Consider the following 24667-nt stretch of genomic DNA (forward strand, 5'->3'; position numbering starts at 1 on the left):
AGATAAAGACTGGTGGAAACATAGCAAAATAAAGGATGATTAGCCATAGAATTGTGTCCCTGTATTATTTTGTAACGTATTGCAAGCTGTTTTTAAAAAGTACGTTGTGGTGGGGTGCAAGTGGAACTCTCTGTGATATTAAACGAGGAAGAGAAAAAAAACCCTGAGATATTTGACATCATTGCATTGCCAATTTTGTTCTGTATTTTGTTATAATGTTAATAAAGTATGTTGAATTGGAATTTAAAGGGGGCAGAGGGAAGGGAGGAGGAATGCAAGAATGCACTGACATGGCAGAGCACCATCAAATGAGGGAACGTCTGGAGTTTTATCACCAACACCCCCTCCCTTCCTCCCTCACTACCCTGTTTTGTTGGAGGAGATATGGAAGGAGGAGCAAGGGGGAGAGAGTTGAGGAGGCCTCACAATTCTTCTCCTCTCTTCTCCTCTCCAAAAACCAAAAACGATGAGGTCAGCTTGAGGCCAGCACTGCTAACGATTGACTTCTTCTCGTCACCTCCTTCCTCTTGTCTTTTAACTGCCGTCTCCTTGCCTCTGCTCTTCCTCTCTTGCACTTTTCTTTCCTTCCTTTTTGTTTCTGTTCTCCCCGTTCCTCTCTCAAAAACAACACTGATGCAACAAAGGAGGCTGATTAGGCAATAGGTGTGCACTTCTTAGAGAGCCAGGCTTACGTTCCTGGTACAATTGAGCTCAGGGAGGAATCTAACTTGAGTTTACCCCCCAGAAATATGGCACCAGTGCCTATTTACTCTTAGGATTTTACAGACTATGAATCAGAAGAGTAATAATCCGACTAATCACTGCTACTGCAGCTACGAAACAAGTGCTACTCCCAAAAGAGAAAAAAACTACAGCAACTCTACCTCTCATACCTCCCTCCCTGTTCCCTTCTATATCTGTTTCCTCCTCCTTATCATTCCTCTCCTGTATGGTGGAAACTGTCCACCTCCCAGCAATGAATCCACACTCTAACCCAGCAAACCCCCTCCTTCTTGCAAAAACTCTCACTGGTTTCCTGTCCCCTTCGTCCCCATATCTGAGGCCAGATGCACCATGGGGGCTGGAACAAAGGATAAAATGCCTCTCATAATAGCAACCAGGGGAACTGAGCGATGGAGAATGGGAGGGAAGTAGGAGTGAGAGGGAAAAGGGGGAAAAAAGGGAAGGGGCTCTGGTCTGCAAACCAGACACTCTTGCTGTGACCGTTAATAAGCTAACAGAGAGAAAGACTGAGAGAGAGGGAGAGGTTGGGGTGAGGGAGAGGGTTAGAAAGAGCAGTGAGGCAAGAGGGAGGAAATATGAAAAGGGAGAAGACTCACAGAGATAAAGAGTGATGGAGAGACAGAAAGGAAAGAAAGAAATAGAGAGAGAGAGCGCGGGAACGCAGAGAGAGAGCGGAGCTCCTCTATTAGGGGAGTGAGGCTTCACCTTTGCACGACCCTTGGGTGCTATAGGGCCAGTGTTTATGGCCTGTTCATTCCCCTGCCTCCCATCACAACACAATGAGCTGCACTATTCAGCTCTGCTCAGTGCAACAATAGCTGCGCTATTTTGGCATGACACACCACTGGTGGTACACCCAAAGTTGGGCAAAAACATAGACAGACAAGAGGGAGGAAGGAAAATGACCCGAAATAAAATGCAACCATCCATAGTTCAATACATCCAACACAAGATTTGAACTCAACAGGCTTGAGTTCCACTCCCACAGTGGGCACAGTGGATCAAAAAAACATGGCGGCCATATGTCATGGCAAAAGTGATGGCTCTAAGAAATCATTTAAGTCTACTGGGTGAATTTTATTCTTTGTTGTTTTGCCTTCAATCTATTTCTCCTTCTGAGCTTTCTAATGTCTGGATTAATCCTCCTGCCCCTCTCCCTCCTTCTCTGGAAAGAGTGGAACTGATTGCGACGGCGTCTGCCAAGCCCTTGCTAATGTCCTATTCTCATTACACCCGAGACACACACACACACACACACACACACGCAGACACTAAGCTGAGACAGTCGCACACAGGTGTACACGAAGCACACGTGAAATGCCCAATTAAAAGCAAGAAATTGTCTTTTTCATCAGCTGCCTTTGATGCGTGACCAATTAGGGGATAATTTAATAACGAGCACTGGAAAGATGCAGATTGGATATACAAAAGGTTACTCTGCGAGCTCGCTGATTTAAATTCATGTGGAGTTCTCAATTTCTCATACTCGCACGCACACACGCACATCTCCAGAGCCTACTACCAATATTATATTAGTAATATGAGACAAACTGAAACGCACAGGCGTGCGTGCATGCACATACACACATCCTCTGCACTCACTAGCAGTATTACATTAGTAATCTGAGAGAATGTGCACACGTGTAGAGGCCTACACACACACACACACACACACCTCACATTTATGTATTTGAGTTTAACACGCATGCCATAAAGACTCGGCGGTGGATATCAGTGCGTGCCGACAGAGCTTTACATGCATATTCAAATGGGGGGATCCGCTTAAAATAACTGTAACCGCACGCTCCTTCTGGCTGCCAATCAATGTGATTTAAAAGCACTAAAAAGAAAGCGAGCTCTGATGGGTAGGTCATGTAACTTATCATCAGGTTGTCACTGTGCACTATTGATTGTGTGCCGCTCAACCACAATTAGTGCCTAGCCCTTGTAGCCGTCCTACTCACTGGTAAATACAGAGAGAGACACAGATCTGTAGGCTGTTCATGTCGTCTATCTGCATTTTCTTTGTTTAACTGATCTATAAATGTGATTTCAACACAAATTAATCCATGCAAAAAAATAAAAACTTGCACGGAAGTGGCTGATTTGCACTTGTGCACCCACACAAATGCAAAAATAAATCATGAGATAAGCAATCACAAAGCAAGTTAGAACTTACCCACACACACACACATTACACAGTCCAATCCGACTGCCGTCACACTGTATCCTGCAGAACTTTATTATCCTGTCCTGTGTCCCAGCACATCTCCATCTTCTTAAGTAATTAGTTATTTTATTACAGAGCTCACATATTCTTTTATGTGCAGCAGGGGGTGGCAGTGCATTCGTGCACATGTACCTACTTTATGTGTGTATATGTATGTGAGCGTACAGCGTGTGGGGGTGTTAAGGGGAATTGCAGCTATGATTTTCTCCCCTTGTTCTCCTCAGTTGACAACTTAACTCATAAATCACCTCCTTCACTTTTCTTCACATCCCTCCCTGCCACCCTCCCTCTCTCCTTCTCTCCACCTCGATGTTGGTTCTCAGGTCAGATGCTTGGATTAGATGCCTCTGATTAGTTTATATAAACTGTGTCAAAGCTGTTTGCAAAAGAAAGGCATAAAAAGTAGTTCAAGGTTTGGTCTTAACATGAAACAAATACATGTCACTAGTTTTCTTATTAACTACTAAAAGTTTATAGTGTGTGCATGATTTGAATTTGGGCCATTACCACGAAACAACTATAACACCAAAGTGTGACTTCATAAGCACTATTTCATGGAATTATATGCTAATCAAATCACTGAGGGAAAAATGTCTTCTTTCTTTAAATCAATAATAGCTATTCGAATAAAGAAGGATTACAGCAATTGTTACACATTTTGGTTCTGGGAAAATAAAGCAGTGTGAACCCTCATCTGAGAGAGAAACATATTACATTATTATTATCATTATTTGTTTGTATCGTCTCTGTTAAATAATGACATGACCACCTCTTCAGATTTGGACTCATTTGCAACAACTAAATTAGAGGAATTTTAAGAATAAGGATAAGATGTAAGTGCAAAAAAAATATGAAAAACTAGTGTGTTCTTCCCATTTGTCTGTGCATATTTCAACAGGTACAAACACTTAATATTCTGACACATGCGCTCACTTGTCAAAGGATAGCATCACTCCCACCGGTTTTCCAACATTACTCATACTGATCATACTGATCCCTCTGGCTTCAAATAGCAACACATGTCAGGTCCTCAACACCTTCTTTTGGAAACAAAACAGGCAGCTTGCTAATTCCCATGATCCTCTCTGTTTCAGTAACTTCCTCCTACAAAGGGAAAGGAGCTGTGAGCATCAAGGCGTGGTATCTTAGATATTACTTTGGGATTAGCTACGCCACTGTGATAGACATAAACACATGCGTGTTCTCACAAGTGCAGACACGTCAAATTAATATGAAAAACACGCGCACATCCACACTTGACAAGGAAGGTTGAAGTGAGGTCATGCAGGAGTCACATGGCCAGGTCTGAGTGCTGCTTGGCTGCAGCTATGTTGTTATTAGAAAGGAGGCCCATGTTTTCAGTCACTGATACATAAAAGTTTTTATTAGCAGCCAAAAAGCTCCTGGGCCATCTCTTAATGCATTGCAGTGTGCATACACAGGCACACACCCTGACACACGTATATACATGAATGTATGTATATATATATATACATACATATATACATATACATATTTGTGTGTGTACATATATATATATATATATATATATTATATATACACATATATACACACACATTCAGGACATGCAAGTCTGCTGATCCAGCTCATAATAACATGAGGAAGATTAGCTGGATCCGGAGCCACATATGGAGGGAAACATTAGAAAGCTGTGAAATTTAAAAGGAGCTTTAGACGGAGAGCAGCCATGGGGTCACTTAATCCCCATTACTGCTTCCACATAAAATACAAGTATGTAAGCACATGTGCACACACACACTCCCTGTTGCTCCACTGTCCAACTATCCAAGAGCCCGATGTCCATTAAGTGAGCCATGAATCTACCACTAAAGCTGGTTTTACAGAGTGGAGCGACAGGCTGTGTGACTACACACACACACACACACACAAACTAGAGAAGAGCTCAGTGAGTGTGTGTGTTTATTGTGTACGTGTGTATCCATGACAACCAGGTGCCTCACAAGGGTTACAGAGAGGAAATGTTGGCCACTTGAAAAACACACATGAACTCATTGGCTGGGCTGGATTTGCAAAACTCACTGACTCCAAACAAGGAATTGCCAAAAGACAAAATATAAACAGAAAGTAAGAAGGAGAAGGGAAGAGAAAGAAGGAGGGAAAACAAAGAAATGAAGATAGAGACCAAGAAGGAGAGTGTATCTGTCACATTTGACCTCTCTTTATCTCTGTCCCTGCTTCCCTTCACACACATTCAGACATTCTTGGACTCAGTTAGCCAGTCATCCATCAATGCCAGAGAGAGGGTGATGGCTCAAAGCCCGGCTTTACCCAGAAACAACATGGCTGCCCTGTGCTGCCCACTGCACAAACACAACATTGGACAGAGTCTGTGTCCTTCAGCCTGGACTTGAATCAAAACATGTATGCATCTGTGTGTGTGTTCAAATAGCTGTAGTAGTGCATGTGTACAACCTCTATTAGAAAAGCTTGCCGTGTGCATGTTTTTTTTTTTTGTTTGTTTTTTTAAAGATTTTCAGAAGGGTTTTGTGAATGCATTTGCATGTAAACACAGTTTACACACACACACACACACACACAGAAATGACCACAGTGTGTCACACAGAGGCAGCACTGCTGACAGGGCTCACAGTGGGGACTGCTGCAAATGCAGTGGTTGACCTAAATCCCCTCACACGACCCGTGTCATATCCTGTCTCTGTGCGTATCACTTCCCCCCACTGGCTCACAGCAGCCGACACTATGGGGATCCCACTGAGTGCCCAGAAACTAAAAAAAGGCACTTGACATCCACCGAGGAGTGGAAGACTGGTGACTACACAATGTCTGAATTTAGAATTTATTTTCAGACATTACATTAGGGGGTCAGGTATTACAGCAATATATCTACAAATCAAAGTTAATTAATGATTTCAGTCATCAAAAATTTAAAAACACATCAGTGCCAGTGTCAGTTGCTTCCCTAATATTATATAAACATTATACACTTTCATGATACGTCTAGCCTGATCATTGTATACTTTGTTGACACATCCATTACATACGGTAAAGCCATTACTTATCTTAATTGCATGTAATCAATGTCTTCTGCCAGTAAACTATAGATGTAGGTGTCCTATTTATTTCCCCAAGATATTCAATTCTGGAGCAAAACGCTCACTATCACTGCAGACTCACTCCAGTGTACGATCAACACTAGAACACCAACATCAGCATGAGAATCACAACTATTTGAGCAAAACAGCTACCGTATGAGCTTCAACACAGACCCTGGCATTCACTTTGTGCTGTCTTTCATGCTCAGGACTGCCCCCCCCCAAACACACACTACAAAAGGAGGTTGGAAAGCAAGGGAGAGGGGTAGTAAGAAAAGAGGAGGAATTAATAAAAAGACAGAGAGAGAGGGAGAGAGGCAATGCAGGTTTGGCCTTGGGCAGCGCACTGTGATGTGAGGAAAACTGGGGGAAAGAGAGCTGGTGATCAGTTCACAGAGTGTCTTTGCAAATGGACACCTATATTGTATGTGTGTGTAAGCACTTTCACACATCCACACACGTCTCTGTTGCCATAATACGGTAAAGACAGGGTCGTGTCTGCACAAGCTAAAGATTCCTGTAGGAGCTTATTAGTAGCAGCACACTTTTAAGCTGCGTGGAGAAGATACTGTTTTTGACAAGATTTTAACATTAGAACTTTGTGTTGTAATCTGAGGGTGAGGTCATATCTGCTCAAAAGTGTGCACTTGTGTGCGCGCATGTGCAAGCGTGTGAGGTATTTGCTGTAATGTCAGTTTCAGGCTGTATAACCTGTCAAAGATGCAGTGTATGTAACAGGCTTTAGGGCACTGACTGAAACTGGGCCTGCTAATTCCAACACACACACGCGCACACACACACACACACACACACACACACACATACTTCAGAAGACTTTCTCTGAACAAGTTCCAGCATCTCTCTCTCTGCAGCTTGTCACCATACAGTCATACACCTCATCTCCCCACCTGTTTGTCTGTCACACATTATGTAAATGAGTACAACACAACAAGTCTTATTTGTGTTTGGATTTCACCATTATTTCAGTTGGTTAATTCACAAAAGCAATTGATCATATCATACAGAATTTATCAAAATACAATTACAAAATCCAACCGTAAAGATTCTACAACAAAACGTGTTGCCACTTTTGGTCAAAGTTGCAGCTGGTGCTTGGTTTGTAAAAAGTGCAACGGAGGTTAATGACAGATCGTGTCGGTAATCATCGCACTGTGTTCTCTTCCATGGGTTGTTTGGAATTCGTTTGAAACCTGTCTGTCTTCTTTGTTGCGACATACTCAGAACAGTTCAGTGTCATCATAGCTGCCAAAAAAAAAACATTGGGCAAACTGAAGCAAAGACAATTTGGATTTACTATAAAGAGCATTATCATTTATGTAAATGATGTTAAGATTATAGGCTTTTTTATGCAAATTAAATAAACAGTAAATACGTCATTCTCCATTTCTCTCTCACCCCACCCCTTCTCTGTGTTCTCATTCACTACTTCCTTTCCCTCACCTCTTCTTCTCCTCTGCACTTGCTCAGCTCGTCCTTTCAGAAACCCGATAAGAGGCATATACTGTATGTACGCACTGCACCGCTCCTTCCTAAGTAGCCTCCACGTCCGTCCATTCTGCCCTTTTAAATACTAGCTCCCTCTCTTTCTCTCTCCCTTGTCGTCTTCCCCGTCCATGCTTTTAAGACGTTCGTAAAAGGAGGTCTTATTGACAAAACAATCACCCGGCAAGGCTTAAACACTGCCTTTAAAGGGGCATTATTAAATTGCAGGCAGGAAAGGGAGGGGCAGCCAACAAGGGAAACCTGATGACCTTGCCATCGATTTTTACATCACTGAAACGTTAGGAGAACTTAGCACAGAGATGCTGACTGTAGCCGGAGAAAGAGAAAGACAGGCCGTCATGTTACACCTTTGTATTACAGTTTAAATGTGTCAGCAGGTACAGGATTGCATAACCAGACACTAGCACTAAACCATGGACAAACAGGAAACACTTTTGTTTTTTGTAACTGCTGGATGTCTTTCCTTTTCCATCATGTGTTGTGGAAATCTTTCAGGTCTTGTGCTGCTGTCAGTCATTTGCAAATGTTTGTCACAGATTTCTGCAAACATTATGTGAAGGAAGCTGCAGGCTAGTTGTTTGGGTACATCTTAGGTTACACTGGTTTGTTGTAAAGGTCAAAATAATTTTTATTGTTAAGGTAAAGGTAACAAACTTACTTTTCAAACACTTGTTTTGGAGGAAATATTTTAATTAAACTGATTTTATACTTTTTAATACCGTAGTTTCACTGAGAACACGGCGATTTAGTTGGTTTGGCCCGGGGAACATCTTTTATTATGCTGTTGTTACACACTCCTACAGTTGTGTGAACGTTTGACTTTCAATGACATTAGATAAAAATAAAAATGGTCACAGAACAAATCGAAATGCGAGTGGTTCTGTTACACAGAATTGCATTATTCTTTATGTTTTTCACGACAAAGAGACATCACAAATCAAATCAAACATTGATGTCCGTTTTTTTACCGAACAGGAATCCATAAATACACAGAGAAATGTTCAGAAGTTGTCGGACAAGGTTTTTGTCCGGCTTCCTTTGTGTCATGTGGCAACTTATATTATGTGTGTGTGCTGTATGGGTGTGGGGAAAAAAAAAAGTTTGTATGCACACCTAATAGGAGGTGTGAGTGTATGTGTGTCACTACCATATAGGGATGTGCCTGACTATTTGTATTTGGGTGTGCGCAGCATTGCGTGTAAATTCTCTAATTGTGCAAATGTGAACATGCACTACCACCCACACCTACACACTTTCCATTCAAATTGAGATTCCCTGGTGCAGAGTATTTCTGCCAATAATTCATGAGTGATCTGCGCCCCCTTGCCGGCCTTTAGCATTTTTATTTAATCTGCTGAGCCCTACCGCGTGCTCGCTCATCAATAATACACACTCGACATGTGTGTTAACACATCTATGGTGTGTGTGTGTGAGAGATAGAGAGAGAGAGGGACAGACAAGAAGGAAATCACATTGCACACATAAAAAAGAGAAAGAGGTGTGTGTGTTTGTACTATGCTGCGCTGTAACATGTCACAGGGTTTCACTGTGCGTTTCATTTGTCAGTTGTACATGTTTTTTATTGTTAGGTCTCCCCCCCCCCCCTACACAAACACGAATGACCTGCAGTTCATCTGTGGCCATTCGATGTGAATTCAATTCAGTCCTGATGGCCTGCGTATGACCGTGAAACACACTCCCAGTAAGTGTTTTATGCTGTCTTGTGTCCTCTTTGCCTTGATTTCACAGCTGTAGAGCTGATTTGGCGCAAGTGAACACATGAGAAAATGTGTGTGAGTGTGTGTGTAAATCTGAGAGACTTTAGACATGCATGCATGTGTGTGAGAGAGAGAGTGTGTGTAAGGGCAAGTGTGTGTTCTTCAACAGCACTGACAAACATAATCACAGCTCGGGAAATTGACTTCAACAAATCAGTGGGTCAGGAGGTAACATCACCATGGGTTGCTATGGAGACACCCAATGACAGGGCTTCCCAATCAGCACAACAACATGCCTGTGAAATGGCAGTTCCCCTAACGTAACCTCTCTTCCCTTATCTCGCTCTCTCTCTCTTTCTCTGTCTGTAATTGACTCTTTTTCTCCCCCTTTTCTCCTCCATCGTCTTTTTTACTTACTCTCCTCCTTCAATCTCTCCTTCCCCAATCCTGCATCTTTTTTTGTGACAATTAGTTTGTCTCCAGCTCTCTGTCAACCCGTCTTTTTTCCTTCATTGTTTTCACTGTAGGTCCCCTAAATGCTACGATGTACTGCTCGCTCAAACAACCGTGCATGGAAATATGCCTGTGGACAAGCTCGCACACACAAACAGACACACTCATACAACGAAATGTGAGGGGGCAGCAGGATCCCAGCATGCCGGGTTTAACAGCTAATACCCCTTAGATTAACCACCCCCGGTTCATCTCTCTCGCTCTCTCTCTTTCTGACTTTTTCTTATGCGCACGTACATACACACACTCACACACAGACACTTAACACAAACCAAGATTAACCTCCCACAATTTACACAGTGTGTGTTGGTCTCGCACAGACACACACACACGCACATGCACACACCTCCAGGGTGTGTTGCTATCCCCCAACCAATAAAAATAACAAACAGAATGAGAGCACACATTCAGCCTTAAGTGACCAAACTACTGTTCATGTGACTGCCTGTCTTGCACACACACACACACACACACACACACACACACACACACACACACACACACACACACACACACACACACACACACACACACACTCCACACGCACACAGCTTGGCTTTATCTCAGCTGTAAGAATTGATCCCCCGTGGATTTCAGAGAGGTCACGTGATTTGATAACCTCAACAGGATTCCCTCTGGTCAGGAGGCTTTTTTCTACCAGTGTGTGTGTGTGTGTGTGTGTGTGTGTGTGTGCACGAGAGTGTGCATTGTTTTTGGCCCAGAATGAACTGAATTCTCCATAGACTGATACACCATACCCTAATCTAACGTCTGTCTGTCTCTCAGGTCTCAGATTGAACAATGGCTGGGAATAATGTTAACATCATTAGACTCCTGGTAATGGGGATTTATCATGTCTCATCTCCTTCTCTCCCTCTGTCTTTATCCCTCTCTCATTCTCTTCATCTCTTTTTCGCTCTCTCCTTCTGCTGCTCTTTACGTCTCGGCACTCTCCACTTTCATGCTCCTACCTCGCAACTAACTGATACTTTCAAGGATTATTTTAAGGGCTGCTCAGATCAAACACCCTCTGCCTGGGCCTTACCTCAGTTACCCTGACTCCAGCCCATTTAATTAGACATGGCTAATAACACTAAGCATGTGCTGATAGCCATCTCTCTGATAAGACTAGCTGCACAAGGACATAGGGCCCCTTTCTACCTTTTACAGTGCTACCTAAGGTTAAAATGGCTAGTAAGCAGCCTCATTTTATGGCCCCAGCCAGTCACGCTTGTTCCCAATTAACAGGCTAGTTGGCACTTACAGAGCATTAATTTGCAATGGCAGGTTTGCAACCAGGCTGTGCAAGGCTCCCTGCTAACAAGGACAACTTCACATGCTTTATGCATTATGAAAAAGTACTCAATAACAATGTGTAAAAAGATATAAGGTCAGCGGACTACCAATAAAATGACCTTTAAAAGTAATGAAAAGAGGAAAATACCTAGCACCTGCTCTAATGTCAGTACATTTCCACTTTTTTGTATTTAAAGTTAATATAAAAGTAACTGAACTGCATCAGTGTGTCTTAAAAAATATACTTTTAGGATGAACATGAAGTGGGAATAAAAAGTATGGTGAACAAGATGTTCGCTGTTTAATTAAAACCAGCATTAATCACAGTAAAGGTGCTACAAAAACCCACAAAGTACACCAAAGTAAAAACCTATAATTAGTCTCAGAGCTACCACTTTGCAAGTAATTATTCTCGTATAACTTGTGCATGTTGGATGCTTTTATTGGATGTCTTCAGAATGTAGTTGGACTCTTAATTAACATGGCTGCTCATGTTTGGGCTGAGTTAGGCTGTTGGTCTGGAAAATCACTGCAGGCCATATCTCTTTAGATGGATTGATCTAGATGAGGATGATTCAGTAAGTGGTGTGTTTGTGTGTGTGTATGAAAATAGGGTTGGAGTGGAGGCATTAATTCCGATCATTAAGAACTGGGATAGCCTGGAGGGATCAAACCTCTGAAGTCTACTGCATGTAAACTCCGAAATGACTCACCAGTTGTTCACTTGTAGGATGGTGAGGCCTGTGTCTTGTGCCAGCTGTTTCTTCTGTTCTTCTGATGGGTATGGATGCTGCAGAAGAGAGAGACGACATGTATGAGAAAAGACTGGCCACATATTGTTAAATGAAGCACGCTCTTGTTGGGTTTGATGCATCTTACAGCGATGATGCTGGGCAAAGGTTACAAACAGACACGCACACACACAACCACGCACAGTAATGAAATGAAGAAAGTGAGACGTGTGCTAATGCTCATTGATGCACAGGTGTCGACATGGGCTTGTGTCACTGCCTATCTGGACGTATACTGTAATGTGTGAGAGTGGGTGAGTGGTGTACACGTTAACGTGCTTCTCTCACCGATCATTAATGGAAAATGAAATCATGTCATTAATGGCAGCCAAAAAGGCAAGCCAATTAGAAAGTTAAGTGAAGTGAAGAACCAGCTCTGGTAATTAGGCAGCCTCTTACACAAATATATTTGCCCCACTGCATATGTAATCAGTGAGCTGGAAATATGCAGTGTTCATTTGATGGAATATAGACAAGAAAATGTTACGTTTTTCTAGTGTGAGATCGCTTTTGCAGTTGGTGCAATAACATGTAAAGTTTGCCACTTTTTTTGCTGGAGTTGTTTCTCCAGACACAGATGGAAGTACAGAAAGCCTGGGATTATTCATTCATTCCTTCATAATTACAGCAAACAATGATTTGCACTAATAGTCAAATCACATTACTCTTGAAAACTTTATGACGCTGTAAACTTGCAAATATGACACACAAGTGATAAATTGTTCAGATGTTGCAAAGGATAACACAAATTGACCAACTGTTTAAAATACAAACTGTTGACTGCATGCTCTATGTTCTGGAGCAGCTGAGAACAGTTAAAGTCAAGCCACCTGTTTAAATATATAGAATGAATAAATTGGATAAATGTGAACTTGGAGAGTGTGTTGATTTATATTAGAGTGAGTTGGGGGGTATCACAGATGCAGGGAGCCTTGTTCACGGAGGACAATGTGCTGGTTCATGACTGAAACAAGACATGGACTGTGCTGAACACCAGTGGCATGCCATAAAAGAGGAAGAGAGGAGGGAGAAGCAGAGGAGCAACCAAGAAAATAGATTGTTGAATGGATATCACAACTAACTAATGTATATTCTGAAATGTTTGTACATTCAAGACAGAGAGATTACCCAACTGATCCATTTTGTGTTTTTATTTTGTCAACGAGAGGTGTGAATTACCTTGTTGTCACTCATTTGTCAATACTGCAAATAGAGATAAAAATTCAGCTATATAATATATTGAGTTTTAATTTCTGCTAACCAAAGAAGACAAGAACAGTAACAAGATATTTAACCAGCAATATTATCAATATCAAACATCTGTAATAATCGTTTGAGTAGATCCATTCGAATGTCATATTATTATTATTATTTATTGACTTATACCATGTCATGGTGACCAACAATAGGCGCCACTCAACAAATGGCCTCTATAATATATACAGTATGTCTCCCAAGAACACACAAACACTTAATAGTCAATCAGACGTGCAAAATCAGTGTGGCGCCAGTGTTTTCATATTTTCATTACAGTTTTTTCAGCGCATAATGAGCACGATTGTGTTTAATGCTGGAACAAGTCAGCAGAGAGACAGGAGACAGATTTCCTCCCAGCCGCTGTTCCTCCATGTGATTGGTTGTGGTGAATGGGAACACAAGGAGGCTAATTTCACGCGCTAAGTTATTACTGCATTGTTGCCTCCGGCCAAATTTGTGTCCACTTCTCTTTCTGTCTCCAATTTTTTTTTTTTTCAGTGCACTTGCATGTGACTGTGCCAGTGTTCATATGAACTTTCTGGTCATTCATATATCTACCGCATGAACTATCTCTCACACTGCGGAGCGATAATATCAGAATCGAAATTACTGCAGCGAATCGGTGGCGCCACTCGTCTGCCTGAGTGTTGAAAGTGAGGAAAACATTCTTTAGGGCTTATGTCATGTGAGCACTTTACATATAGACATCACACACGCTCTTTGCCGAAATATTAAAACAAACTGACTCTTATGTCTTTCTTCTTGACAAAGTTGATTGAACATGAGAAGATCAATTCTACGTATTGCAGATCTGTGGACGTAGGACTGTCTGCCTTGTGATATATGGGAGCTGAGGCGACGCTAGGAGCCACAATACAGCACAAGTGCACCCTGTTTCTGCGCTGCTGTCCTTCCTGCTTCTTGGCAGACACAAGCAAACAGATAGATATAGGCATAAAAAAGTTAGTAGCCCTGTGACAGCAATAAAATAATTTAAAATGATTAAAATGATGGATAAATTGAATATAATATGGTATACACAAATATGTCAAGTGCACTCCAATAATAATCAAATAAACATTCATAATAATAATAGTATTATAAGTATAATATAAAAAAACATGGATACATTAATTTTATTATAATAATAATAATATTTTTTCATTATATATGTATATATATATATATAAAAACATAAACTGTTACTGTGATGTATGGCTGGGTATTTAATGAGTCACTAGGACAAATCTGCCAGAAACATGAAAACAGTTTTTTGTCCTCCCTCTACCTAAACCATCAAATTAGCTCCTGTCTTTCAAAGCACTGTGATTTAGTTTCCCGCTTAGCAACAAGTTGCCATGTTTTAATATTGTCTGTGAGTGATTTTGGTCCTTTTTTTTAACTGCCTTTGGCTATGGTTCAGTAGGCTGAGGGAGAGAGAGAGAGAGAGAAAGGCCTTTAGTGAGGAAACCAATAACATGTTCTTTAAAAGAACAGATGGAAAGTTTCTGCGCATCCTTTCCTCCCTTCCCTCCCCTCCGCCTATCTTAATGATATGTCTTCTCCAAATATACAACTCCTTTCATGAGAATTTCCACCCTGCTCTCTGCTGGGCTCCGAGCATGTGGGTGCCAGGAGGGGGTGTGGGTTTGGACTTCTCTCTTTTCTGTGTGTCTTATCAATCCCAGTGTGCGTGTGCACGTGTGTGTGTGTGCATTTGAGTCAAGATTTTGCGTTTTTGTGTGCGCTGATATTCATAAGTTCATCTGTGCGTTTTTTGTTCTCATTTGAGCCACTGAGCTTGCTGGGCCAATGAGTAAGTTCAGCCGGGCATGATCGTGTGTGTGTATCTGTGTGTGTGTGTTTTAGCGCAGATGTGTGTGTGGGTGAGTAACAGAGCATCAGTAACATCCCCTCCCTGTCTGACTGTCTTCCTCCCTGACCCTGTCAGACAAGAACAAGAGAGGGACAGATAGTCAGAGGGAAGAAGGAAAGAGAGGAAGAGGGAATGAGGAGGCAGAGGAGGAGGCATGGAAATGGATATCTGGAGCCCTAGGGGTTTAGCATAGAGATAAGAGCATAAATATTCTGCAAAGACCCCTCTTTACTCCCCCGTCCCATACCTAACGCAGAGGAAAACTATTCTAGACAATGTGGTAAAAATATGTTGACTAAAATAAGCATACTACAAAATATGTACTTGAGCTGTGTATATTTAAAATACTGTATATATAAGACAATCAATACAGTCCCAACATTTAAAAATATATAGTTTTCTTTTATGTTTCAAATGTGTGAAGACAAAAAAATGCTAATGGCTCGTTGCCATGATTAAGGTCATTCAGACAGAACACGCAGCTATTGTGATGAGTGAACTTTTGACATTTATGGGACAAAACTAACCCATCAAAAATGTTATCTCCTCCGCAGAAGCAATAACTCACTGAAATGTTTACAGTCATAAAAAAGCGAGAACTTTCTAAAGGTCATGGCTTACTAATTCTTGTTTTCGCAACTTGCAAACTGAATAAAGCCTCACCTTTAATGTCTCAGTGAGAGGTGAGAGGAAATGGAAAAAGAGGACGACTGAACAAGCCTGACTCACTCTTTTGCTGGGGATGCTCCACTTCACCATGAGGGGAGGGTTATTTTAGAAATGTCTTTTATCTTGCTGCTGTTCTCCATTCTCTTGATCTTGCCGCCTCAGCAAAACCAGTTCTCTTCTCTACTCTGCTCTTCCTGCTCCATGTAGTTGGAATTTGGCTCAAAAACAATGACCGAAATACTGACAAAGTGACTTTGTAATGCAATTTTTGCACATTTTCTTTCTGTTTTGATTTATGAATAATATGCACTGCATATGTAGTGCGTTTTAAATGTGACCTTACATATTACTGCCATAGTCATTACATTGCGGCGTTGTCATTGCATATATTCCTATTCGGTGCTGTGCTTTCTAAGTTTCTATGTATCACATTAAAAAGACTTGACGTGCCATTTAGCTTTTTAAAACTGTAATGGAGGATGGAGGCAGGAATAAGAAAGAGAAAAATCACATTCTGTCAGTCATGTGATGAAAAAAAGACACAATGCGTGGATATCAATAAGGTTGATAGCTTTTACTGCACACTTATGCAAGAGATCTTACACGTCTGACACTGTTTATCCCAACAACCCCAAGCGTACAGCATGCACCATTACAGCAGCATTATTCATGCCGCATGTGGCTGTTGAGGTAAAAGTGAACAGTCTTGACTTGGCCAGGTCTGTTCCCCTCACTGTTCCCAGGTCAAATCTCTGTGGAAACTGAGCTGCCCATCAGGAATGCCTGACGGCTAATCCGGGGGCCTTTTTGGCTAGAAGGGCATCAGAGTATCATACCAAACTGTCTTAAACACACACACATGCACTTGCACTCGTGCACACACATGCACACAGTTTACTGGAAGTGTAGTATTCCCCCTGCCAGAAGTGTATGAGATTACCTTAAATATTTGGGGAGGCAAGCACATTGTTATGCTAACAACAAATGCCCAGAACCCTGAGCATGAGCAGATTTTAAAACAAGCGTTCGGAACTGTACGCCTGCTGTATCTCATACACCAAGCTTCCAATTTCCCAACTTTGTTGCTCATTCAGTGGAAGTTCCATCCTCTGTATGTGTGTGCATACTGCGCTGTGAGAGCGTGCACCATTTCAAATTCCTCTCTGTGTAGGTGGCATCGACTGACATCCCTTTGACTTCATTAGGGAGCAGGGACCCAGCAACAAAGCTGGCTCTGGGAGAAAGGGGGGATTAAAGAAAAGAAAAGGAATGGGAGTGAGGGCGAACAAAACAACAACAGAAACAACAAAGCACTCCTAACCTAATTTCCTCTGATTCAGTCTGCACCGATGCAAAATAACAAATAGAGCAAGAACAGATCTTTTGAGAGGCTCATTATGAACCAGTTACAGGATGAGAGTTTTTCACACTGCCCTTTGCTAGGTCTGTGCTAAATAAATGCCGTTCATTTTCCTGTGCTAAAACAAAAAAAAAGGACAAAAACTGAATGTTACACTATGGTAAACCAACTCAAAGCTTGTACCATGAATAATTCACCACAGCTCTTTTTTTAAAAACCTCAATATATGCACCAAAAATGGCAAAGAAACCCCCCTTTCAAACTGTTTCTGTCATCAAATATCTCCATTTCGTCTGGACCCGGAGAAAACCAATGAAAAGCATACAGTATTTTTTTTTTTTTCTATTTTATTCATTAATGAGCATTTCCACTCTCAAAAACAGCTTTTGTTGATTTAGGGAAATCTCACAGCTTTCTGGCCTATGGGAATTACATAAATCTAGTTAGCTGGTGAGGCAAAGGGTGAAAAGTATATTAAAGCTCCAGTACAAAGTGGATTAGAGAGTGTACAGCATTAACAGCTTCTCCACTACGGTAATTGATGATTATCATCATTCATCACTTTTCCAAAACTCTACGAGCTCAAAACATAATGCAGGGCAGCAGCAGTCACTGCTGCACCTATTGTTCTAGCTGCTGTGCTAAAGGGTTTGAACAGTGATCCCTGTGCTTTACAGCTGGGTGGGTCTCCAGCTTATGTGTATTCTGAAGCTTATATCATGTATGCACATGACTGTCTCAAGTCTTAACAAAGTGCTGCATTGTTAACACAGAGCGAAGGATGAGGTATGTTGATACTGAAGGAACGCATCTCTATTGTGTGTTGTATGTGTGGCATCTGCACTCTCTGGCTGCTTTCACTAAAAGCAAGGGCGTGCTTCATTAGTCCTCCCTATTCTAGCTCAGGGGAGGCTAAATTTATTAAGGGGGCCGGATGTTGCACAACACCTGCTGCTGTGCTTCCCTCTGTGCAATAAAGGGAAGGGGGTGCAGTATGATAGCTAGTGCTAGTGGTAAGCGCTGCTCGTTGGACTGAGGCTGATGAGCTGGGGCTAATTCAGGGGGTGATTATGTAGTTTGCTGGACCACTAAACCTCTTTAAGCCCATAATTACTGCCTATTTGAGCGAGGGGAGGCACTCCAAAGCAATCGGTACTTGCACCAAGTGGTGCAGTGAACGGCAGCCACAGCTGGAGGTGTGCTGCCTCAGGGCTGCCTGGAATGGAGGGGGTGTGTAAATGAGGAGAAGGAGGGATCCACAAAGCCTCATCCCAGTCAGGTAGCGCGTAAAGCTTTGAGAAAACAGTGGGACGCACCTCGGAGCGCCAGTTTGCAATCTTCAAGCTACAGTGCTCGGAGCTAGCATTCTATCAGTGATCTGTAAATCTACAAACAAATGTTCTCCTTTTACAAACAGCCACTATACACAGAGCTGCAGAGAAACACAACGTGACTACAAGAGAGTTAAAGCGGAAACAAAAAAACTATTAAACAAACCCTATGGACTAAATTAAGCTTGTAAGGAGTATGCCACTGTGGTGAGACACATCTCTTAAGAATTGGTGTCCATAACATACAAGAGGGAATCAGATTTGAAGATTGTACTTGGGGGGGAAATCCACTTCAATTCACCTGACTTTGAAATTTGGCTTTATGTAATGCCACTGAAATCTGATCTCTCTGAGGAAGCAATTTGGGGACCACAGAACATTCTAATAACCCTGGCGATATTATTATGTTATTATCATAATTACCCTTTTGCTCCTGTCGTTTTAATTAGAAACTCACCGTTTGCCCCTAGGGGCTAAAGAAAACCAGGATTGGGGGAATGCTTAAACTCGGTAAAGGTATTTCACAATTGCTCCCTTATGCTCTTTGGAGCAGCGAGTATAAGAAGCAGAAGGAAGCAGTCGCTGCTATTGAAAGATGAAGCTTTCTCAGCCATGTCATTCAGTGTACACCTCCACCCCTCCCTCCTTCTCCCATCCCTCTATCGCCCCATCTAACTCACCCGTCTCCACCCCTTCATCCCTCTGTTCTATATTTAGCTTTTTTGCTGAACTATTTTTTGCTGCCTCCTTTTCTACGCTCTTTAATTCCACCTCCACTTCACTCCTCTCTTTACCGTTAGCTCTCATCTTTTCCTTCAAGTTTAATATCCTCACCTGTTCCTCCTCAGCCAAAAGCTTCCCTCCACCTCCCTCCTCTGCTTTCGCTGTCTCGCTCTTCGTCTCCAGCAGCAGAGAGCCTTCTCCATCAGTGCACCGCTTTTACAAATCAATGACTTAATCTGTCGTAAAAACAAGTGAGCAGCACCCTCAGCCATGTTCACTTCCCCCTACCATCACCAACATCACAACAGCATGCATCAGAGAGAGTGGAAGGAGGGCAGAAAAAGAAGAAAGCTGACAAATATGCAACATAAAGCTGAGAGGTGGAAGGTGGAAGAAGAAATGAGTGAGAAGGGGGGATGAAGTAAAAGAAAGACAGCATAGAAAAAAAAGTAAGAAATGAGACTGTGTTTTCCCACCACACCCCCTCAGCCCTCAGCTTGGTCCAACTCCTCTACCATGAGTTATTTCCTGTCTGCATTCACCACCTGGGTCACTAGTTATGATTTCTCTCACTCCACTGGGCACAGACACACACACAACACAGTCAAACACACACTCAGAGACACACATCCACATGAATCCTTGCATATACAAACTGGACCATCACTCTCCAGGGCACAATGGGTCAGCTGACCAAGTGTAAACCACAAAAAACCAATAGCCATACCTTCCATGCCACCTGCCTTTAACGCTGCACTCACACATACGAGGTGGAAGCTTCACCTTAGATGCTTACGTTTAAATGGGACGGTGTCACACATTGCCAAACTCTCCATTGCTACTGTTTGTTTTCCTTGTGTGTGGCAGAAGCTGAGAAATGATCAACTTTCAAAGCAGCAGCACAAGAACCAGACAATCAAACCCTGTGCTGAAAAATATTGCAGCACAGGCATTAACCAATCAAATCACATTTATGCAGGACAAGCTCATTCTCCTCATTGCAAGGTTGTGTTCTTTGGGGGGGTTTTTTGTGCATGTAACAACAATACAGAACACAAGACACTTTAACAACATTAGCAAGTTATTGCTACGGCGTCACTAACTTTCCATAAGCTGCCTTTAGCATTAGGTTTAAATGACAAATGTGTGTGGGTGCAGTCTTCTAATGCAGAAAATGTCACTCATAAGACAAGTCGGTGTACAGGAGGAGTTATGGGTAGATATCACAGGGTATCTCATTTGTAAATAATAGCTCCCCAAACTGCCCAAGTGCAACAATTGCTATAACATCATGGTTTAAGACCATTAAAATGTATAAGGCAACTCTGTTGTACATTATAGAAAAATAGAACGAGAAAGAGTCATGGAAGAAAGAAGGAGAGGGAGAGATAAGTCAGAGAGGCACAAGGCATGCATAAAAGATGGGAAACCCTTACAGTTTCTCTTAAAGGAGTGTTTTGTCTGAGAAGGCAACAGAGACGGAGAGTGTAGAGGAAAGAGAGCGGGTTCACGCATGGGAGAGGACACAAGTGGGAGGAACTGAATTGATAAATTAGTTCAGCCAACGTGCAATCTGATTACCACGACGACAAAGCAACAGGATCCATGAAGCGCACGCATGGAACGAGGCTCGCACACACTCGCGCCGCTGACAAAAAAAGAGACATAAAGCTGACACATACAAATACCAGTGCAACTGCATATGAAATCGCAGACAGATGTGCGCACGCTCATACACAAACATGCACACACACTAAATGTATCTAGGGCAGGCCGCTGCAGTTGCTGTAAGTAAAAGGTATTGAGCTGCTGACTCCAGCCAGAAAAGATTCCACAATCCTGTGGATCACCAAACACAGCCTAATGGATAATGGCAAACAGCTAGTGCTAATGTGATTTCACACTTAGCGGAGTTCATATATCAGTGGATGAACAAAGTCATGCTGCACACATAGCGTAGCTTAACTATTTTTTTTATTTTTTTTTTAAAGGTGATGAATATAAGCTTCACTGATGGTGTTTTAACTTAAATAAATGGAGGTTGTGCATTTGCTTGGCAGTAGCAAAGCTAGTGAGTAGTATTGATAACCTGTGCTGGATCATCCATCAAGCTATAGCCACATACTTATGACAGTGATTTTCCCTGACTCCTCCACACATCACCATTGCCACTCACTCTCCAATAAATACCACAGCAATGGTGGGGAACTCCACACTCCACCCACCCACAGACATTACTACTGGAGGCCCATGTTTGAGCGTTTGTGTGTGTCTTCATCTGAGTTTGTCTGTGTGTGTGTGGGCTGAGACTGAGCCTCTTTTTCGGATTTGCAGATCATCGTAAACTGATTAGTGGGTACCAAAACCAAGAGTGATTTCACACATCTGAGTTAATGGGCCTTTGTCCCACTCTGAAGACACACACACATACACACACACACACACACACACACACACACACACACACACACACACACACACACACACACACTCACATACGCTTATCACACACAACTGATAATGAAAAATAGAACTAGTGTGAAACACAGCTTCAGTATGAAGCTATCAATCACTCTGACGTACAACAATGAAACCACACACTGAAGTGTCTCATAGTTTCCCAACTATGAAATTATATGAGAACCAGGTAGAGGAAAAGAGGGATGATGAAGGAAGGAGAAGAGATAGTAATGATGGTGACAATGTAATTGAATAAATACAAGTAATATTGAATGTTCCCTCACCTTTTGATAAAACTCTGTGATTGAAACAGCTTAGGGACTAAAACATTAATACAACATTTAGATTCTGTAACCATGATTTGTGTGTGTGATTGTGCTGTTTTCCACAGCCATATTAGATCTCTTGTGACTGTTGATCCACTCCAGTGCTACTTACCGACCTTGAGTGTCTGCAAAGTTTTCACGTTCTAAAGGAAACACATCGACCCACCACTCGGCTAAGGTCAGATCAACTCACAGACACACACACACATGCTTGCTTCCTTTTGGCTTTTGTTCAACGGCTGCCATTTTGGAAAAGTTCAAAGGTGACATGAATTAAAAGTTAACTGCCCTTGAGCACTTATAAATAGACAGAGTAAAATGATACGAGAAGAGAAAGTGGAAGAAAAGCTGATATAAAGGGTTATTACAAATAAAACAATGATATTTCTATCTTATTATGATGGTATTGCGAGTAAAATTTCATTTCCAAGCCAGCTGTGGTAGCTTTGTATTACTGTTGTGTGTTTGAATTTGAACCCAGCCAAGTGAAATGTCAAATAAGTTACAAGATTTATTTCCGTGTATAACGATTAAACAAATATGACATCCATCCACACACAGGTTTGGAACAGCAATGATTCAATATTCAATTTAAAGACAAAGCATTTAACAATGCAATGTTTTTAAAGTGGCCTGCACCCCGTCTTTTGCCTTGTGTCAGCTGGGATTGGCTTCAGTGAACCTCATGTGGAGAATAAAGCGGTAGACAATGAATGAGTGAATGAATGTTTTTCAAAGAATCCAATCGTAGGATAAAAACAGCTCCTGAACAACATGAACTTGTGAAGACCAATGTAAGATCAAGATGCCAGTAACCCCACAATAATTCTGCAATCAGCTTGGCTTCCAAAACCTCTACATCTGTCTCTCTACTGTATCCCGCTATCATCTATTCATCCATCCATCATTCCACACATCAATCATGGAACAGATGGCCTTTCAGGAGCCCATGTCAGGACTGATGGCTTCCCTCTGCCCTCTCCATACCATTACCCCTCCCTCCACCAACACCCCCAAAACCCCACATAACACACACACAAATATATACAGACACACCTCCTGTCTGCCACACATCTACCAGATGGACCACACTTACTATCTTCTCACTATCACCATGCACACTCCATGGTCATCTGACTATCAGCTTCTAGTAGACAGGATAAAAATTAAAAAAAACATGCATGCATCTTATGAAATGATTACAAAGAGCAAGTATGTGAGTAGCAAGTTTGTGTGTCTGTGAGGGTCAGTTCACAAAGAGAAGCCCCCAAAGAGAGCTGTCTGCCTTTGGTCTCCGGGGCCTGTCAAGAGGGATAATTGATGATGTTTTCATTACAAGGTGTGGGGTAATGTGGGGGTTGGAGCACAGTAATGGTGTGTGTGTGTGTGTGTGTGTGTGTGTGTGTGTGTGTGTGTGTGTGTGTGTGTGTGTGTGTGTGTGTGTGTGTGTGTGTGTGTGTTGTGGGGGTAGGCAGGTTGACTCAGCTGCCTCCTTTCTGACACCAACCACTCCTCCGATTGGTACACTGGTTTCAAATGCCCTCATACAAGCAATCGCACATGCATTTCCACAAACACTACTCCTCACAATCAGATACACATGCGTACAATCGCCTAGCCCAAAGCCAATTCCATTTGTAGAGATAATGTATCTGAAACCAAATAAAACTGTTGAGAAAAAGACTAAATTGTTCTCTTGTTTGTCTCTGTTGCCCTGTCTCGTCACAGTGTCACGCCAGGCCTTTGGCAGATCCGTCCGCCTGTCTGTCGACTCTGAAGTCCTCTTTGAAATCCTAACGCTGAGGCGCCTAAGATTCTGACTGCCACTTAGATTAAATTAAGACCTAATCGAAGACACCAGGCCACATAGACCACTGTATTACTTTACAATATCGAGATGGACATCATGCCTGTGTTGCTGTTTATGAATAAATGAATGAAAAGTCAGATGATGTTCTCTTTTTTAGGCTCCCTTCCTGATGAATTTGCAAAGCTATATATTAAAGTGATGTCTGCCAGCTAAGAAAGTCACGTGTTAAAAAAAGAAGGAATATATGCAGTGGATAGCAACAAAAATCACAATACAAATAATACTGACTTTTATCTTACTATATCTCCTTTCTCTGCCCTGTTTTATCCTAATCAATATCACTGTGTAGTGAAGGCAAAATGAACAAAAGGTAGAATGAGGACACGATCAGTATAATCACACTCTTACAGGCCTGTGTTGCCCCAGGTGACTGGGGTGCTGACATGTCCAGGCTCCAGCAATAAACAGCCGAAGACTAATGGCATCTGAGGCAACGTCGAACTTTGACCTCTAGCAAAGTTTTTCCCCTCTCACTTGTGTTGTTTAATTGAGACTTTGCATATCTGGTTTGTGTTCTCTTTGCTGTGAGGTTAAGGTAAGGTTGAGGGCATATACAATAGTCTATCTACAATTGTCACAATTGAGTTGTTGGGTTTTATCCATACTTTGGATCAAAAGTGCTTTTATAAATAACGTCTGATTGTGAAGTGATTGATGGCTCTTGTAAGGATAGATGTTTCCTTTAAAGCGACACAATGTAAGATTTCAACCTTCAAATAAGGTCTACAACATTACTTAGATTTTACCTCAACTTTTGGTTTTGTGTCTATGCCACAAAAAGAAGAATTCTACCGGTATCATTGGCTTGTCAACAAATGATCGTGTTACGCGACATATATTTTAAAGTTGCAATAAACAATACCGTTTGCCAACTGTGGGGGAAC

At 41.9% G+C, this 24667-nt stretch overlaps 1 protein-coding gene across 2 annotated transcripts in view; it reads right to left on the bottom strand.

Annotated features, from left to right (window-relative positions):
* meis1b (Meis homeobox 1 b) overlaps positions 1–24667 on the bottom strand; it is a 77492-nt gene that overhangs the window by 11079 nt on the left and 41746 nt on the right. For both annotated transcript variants that reach the window (XM_083897602.1, XM_083897601.1), the window contains exon 9: positions 11834–11910. In XM_083897602.1, coding sequence (XP_083753728.1) covers positions 11834–11910 — 77 coding nt within the window. The remainder of the gene's footprint in view (positions 1–11833; positions 11911–24667) is intronic.

This window comes from Microchirus variegatus (assembly GCF_963457635.1).
Source record: "Microchirus variegatus genome assembly, chromosome: 11".
NCBI lineage: Eukaryota > Metazoa > Chordata > Actinopteri > Pleuronectiformes > Soleidae > Microchirus > Microchirus variegatus.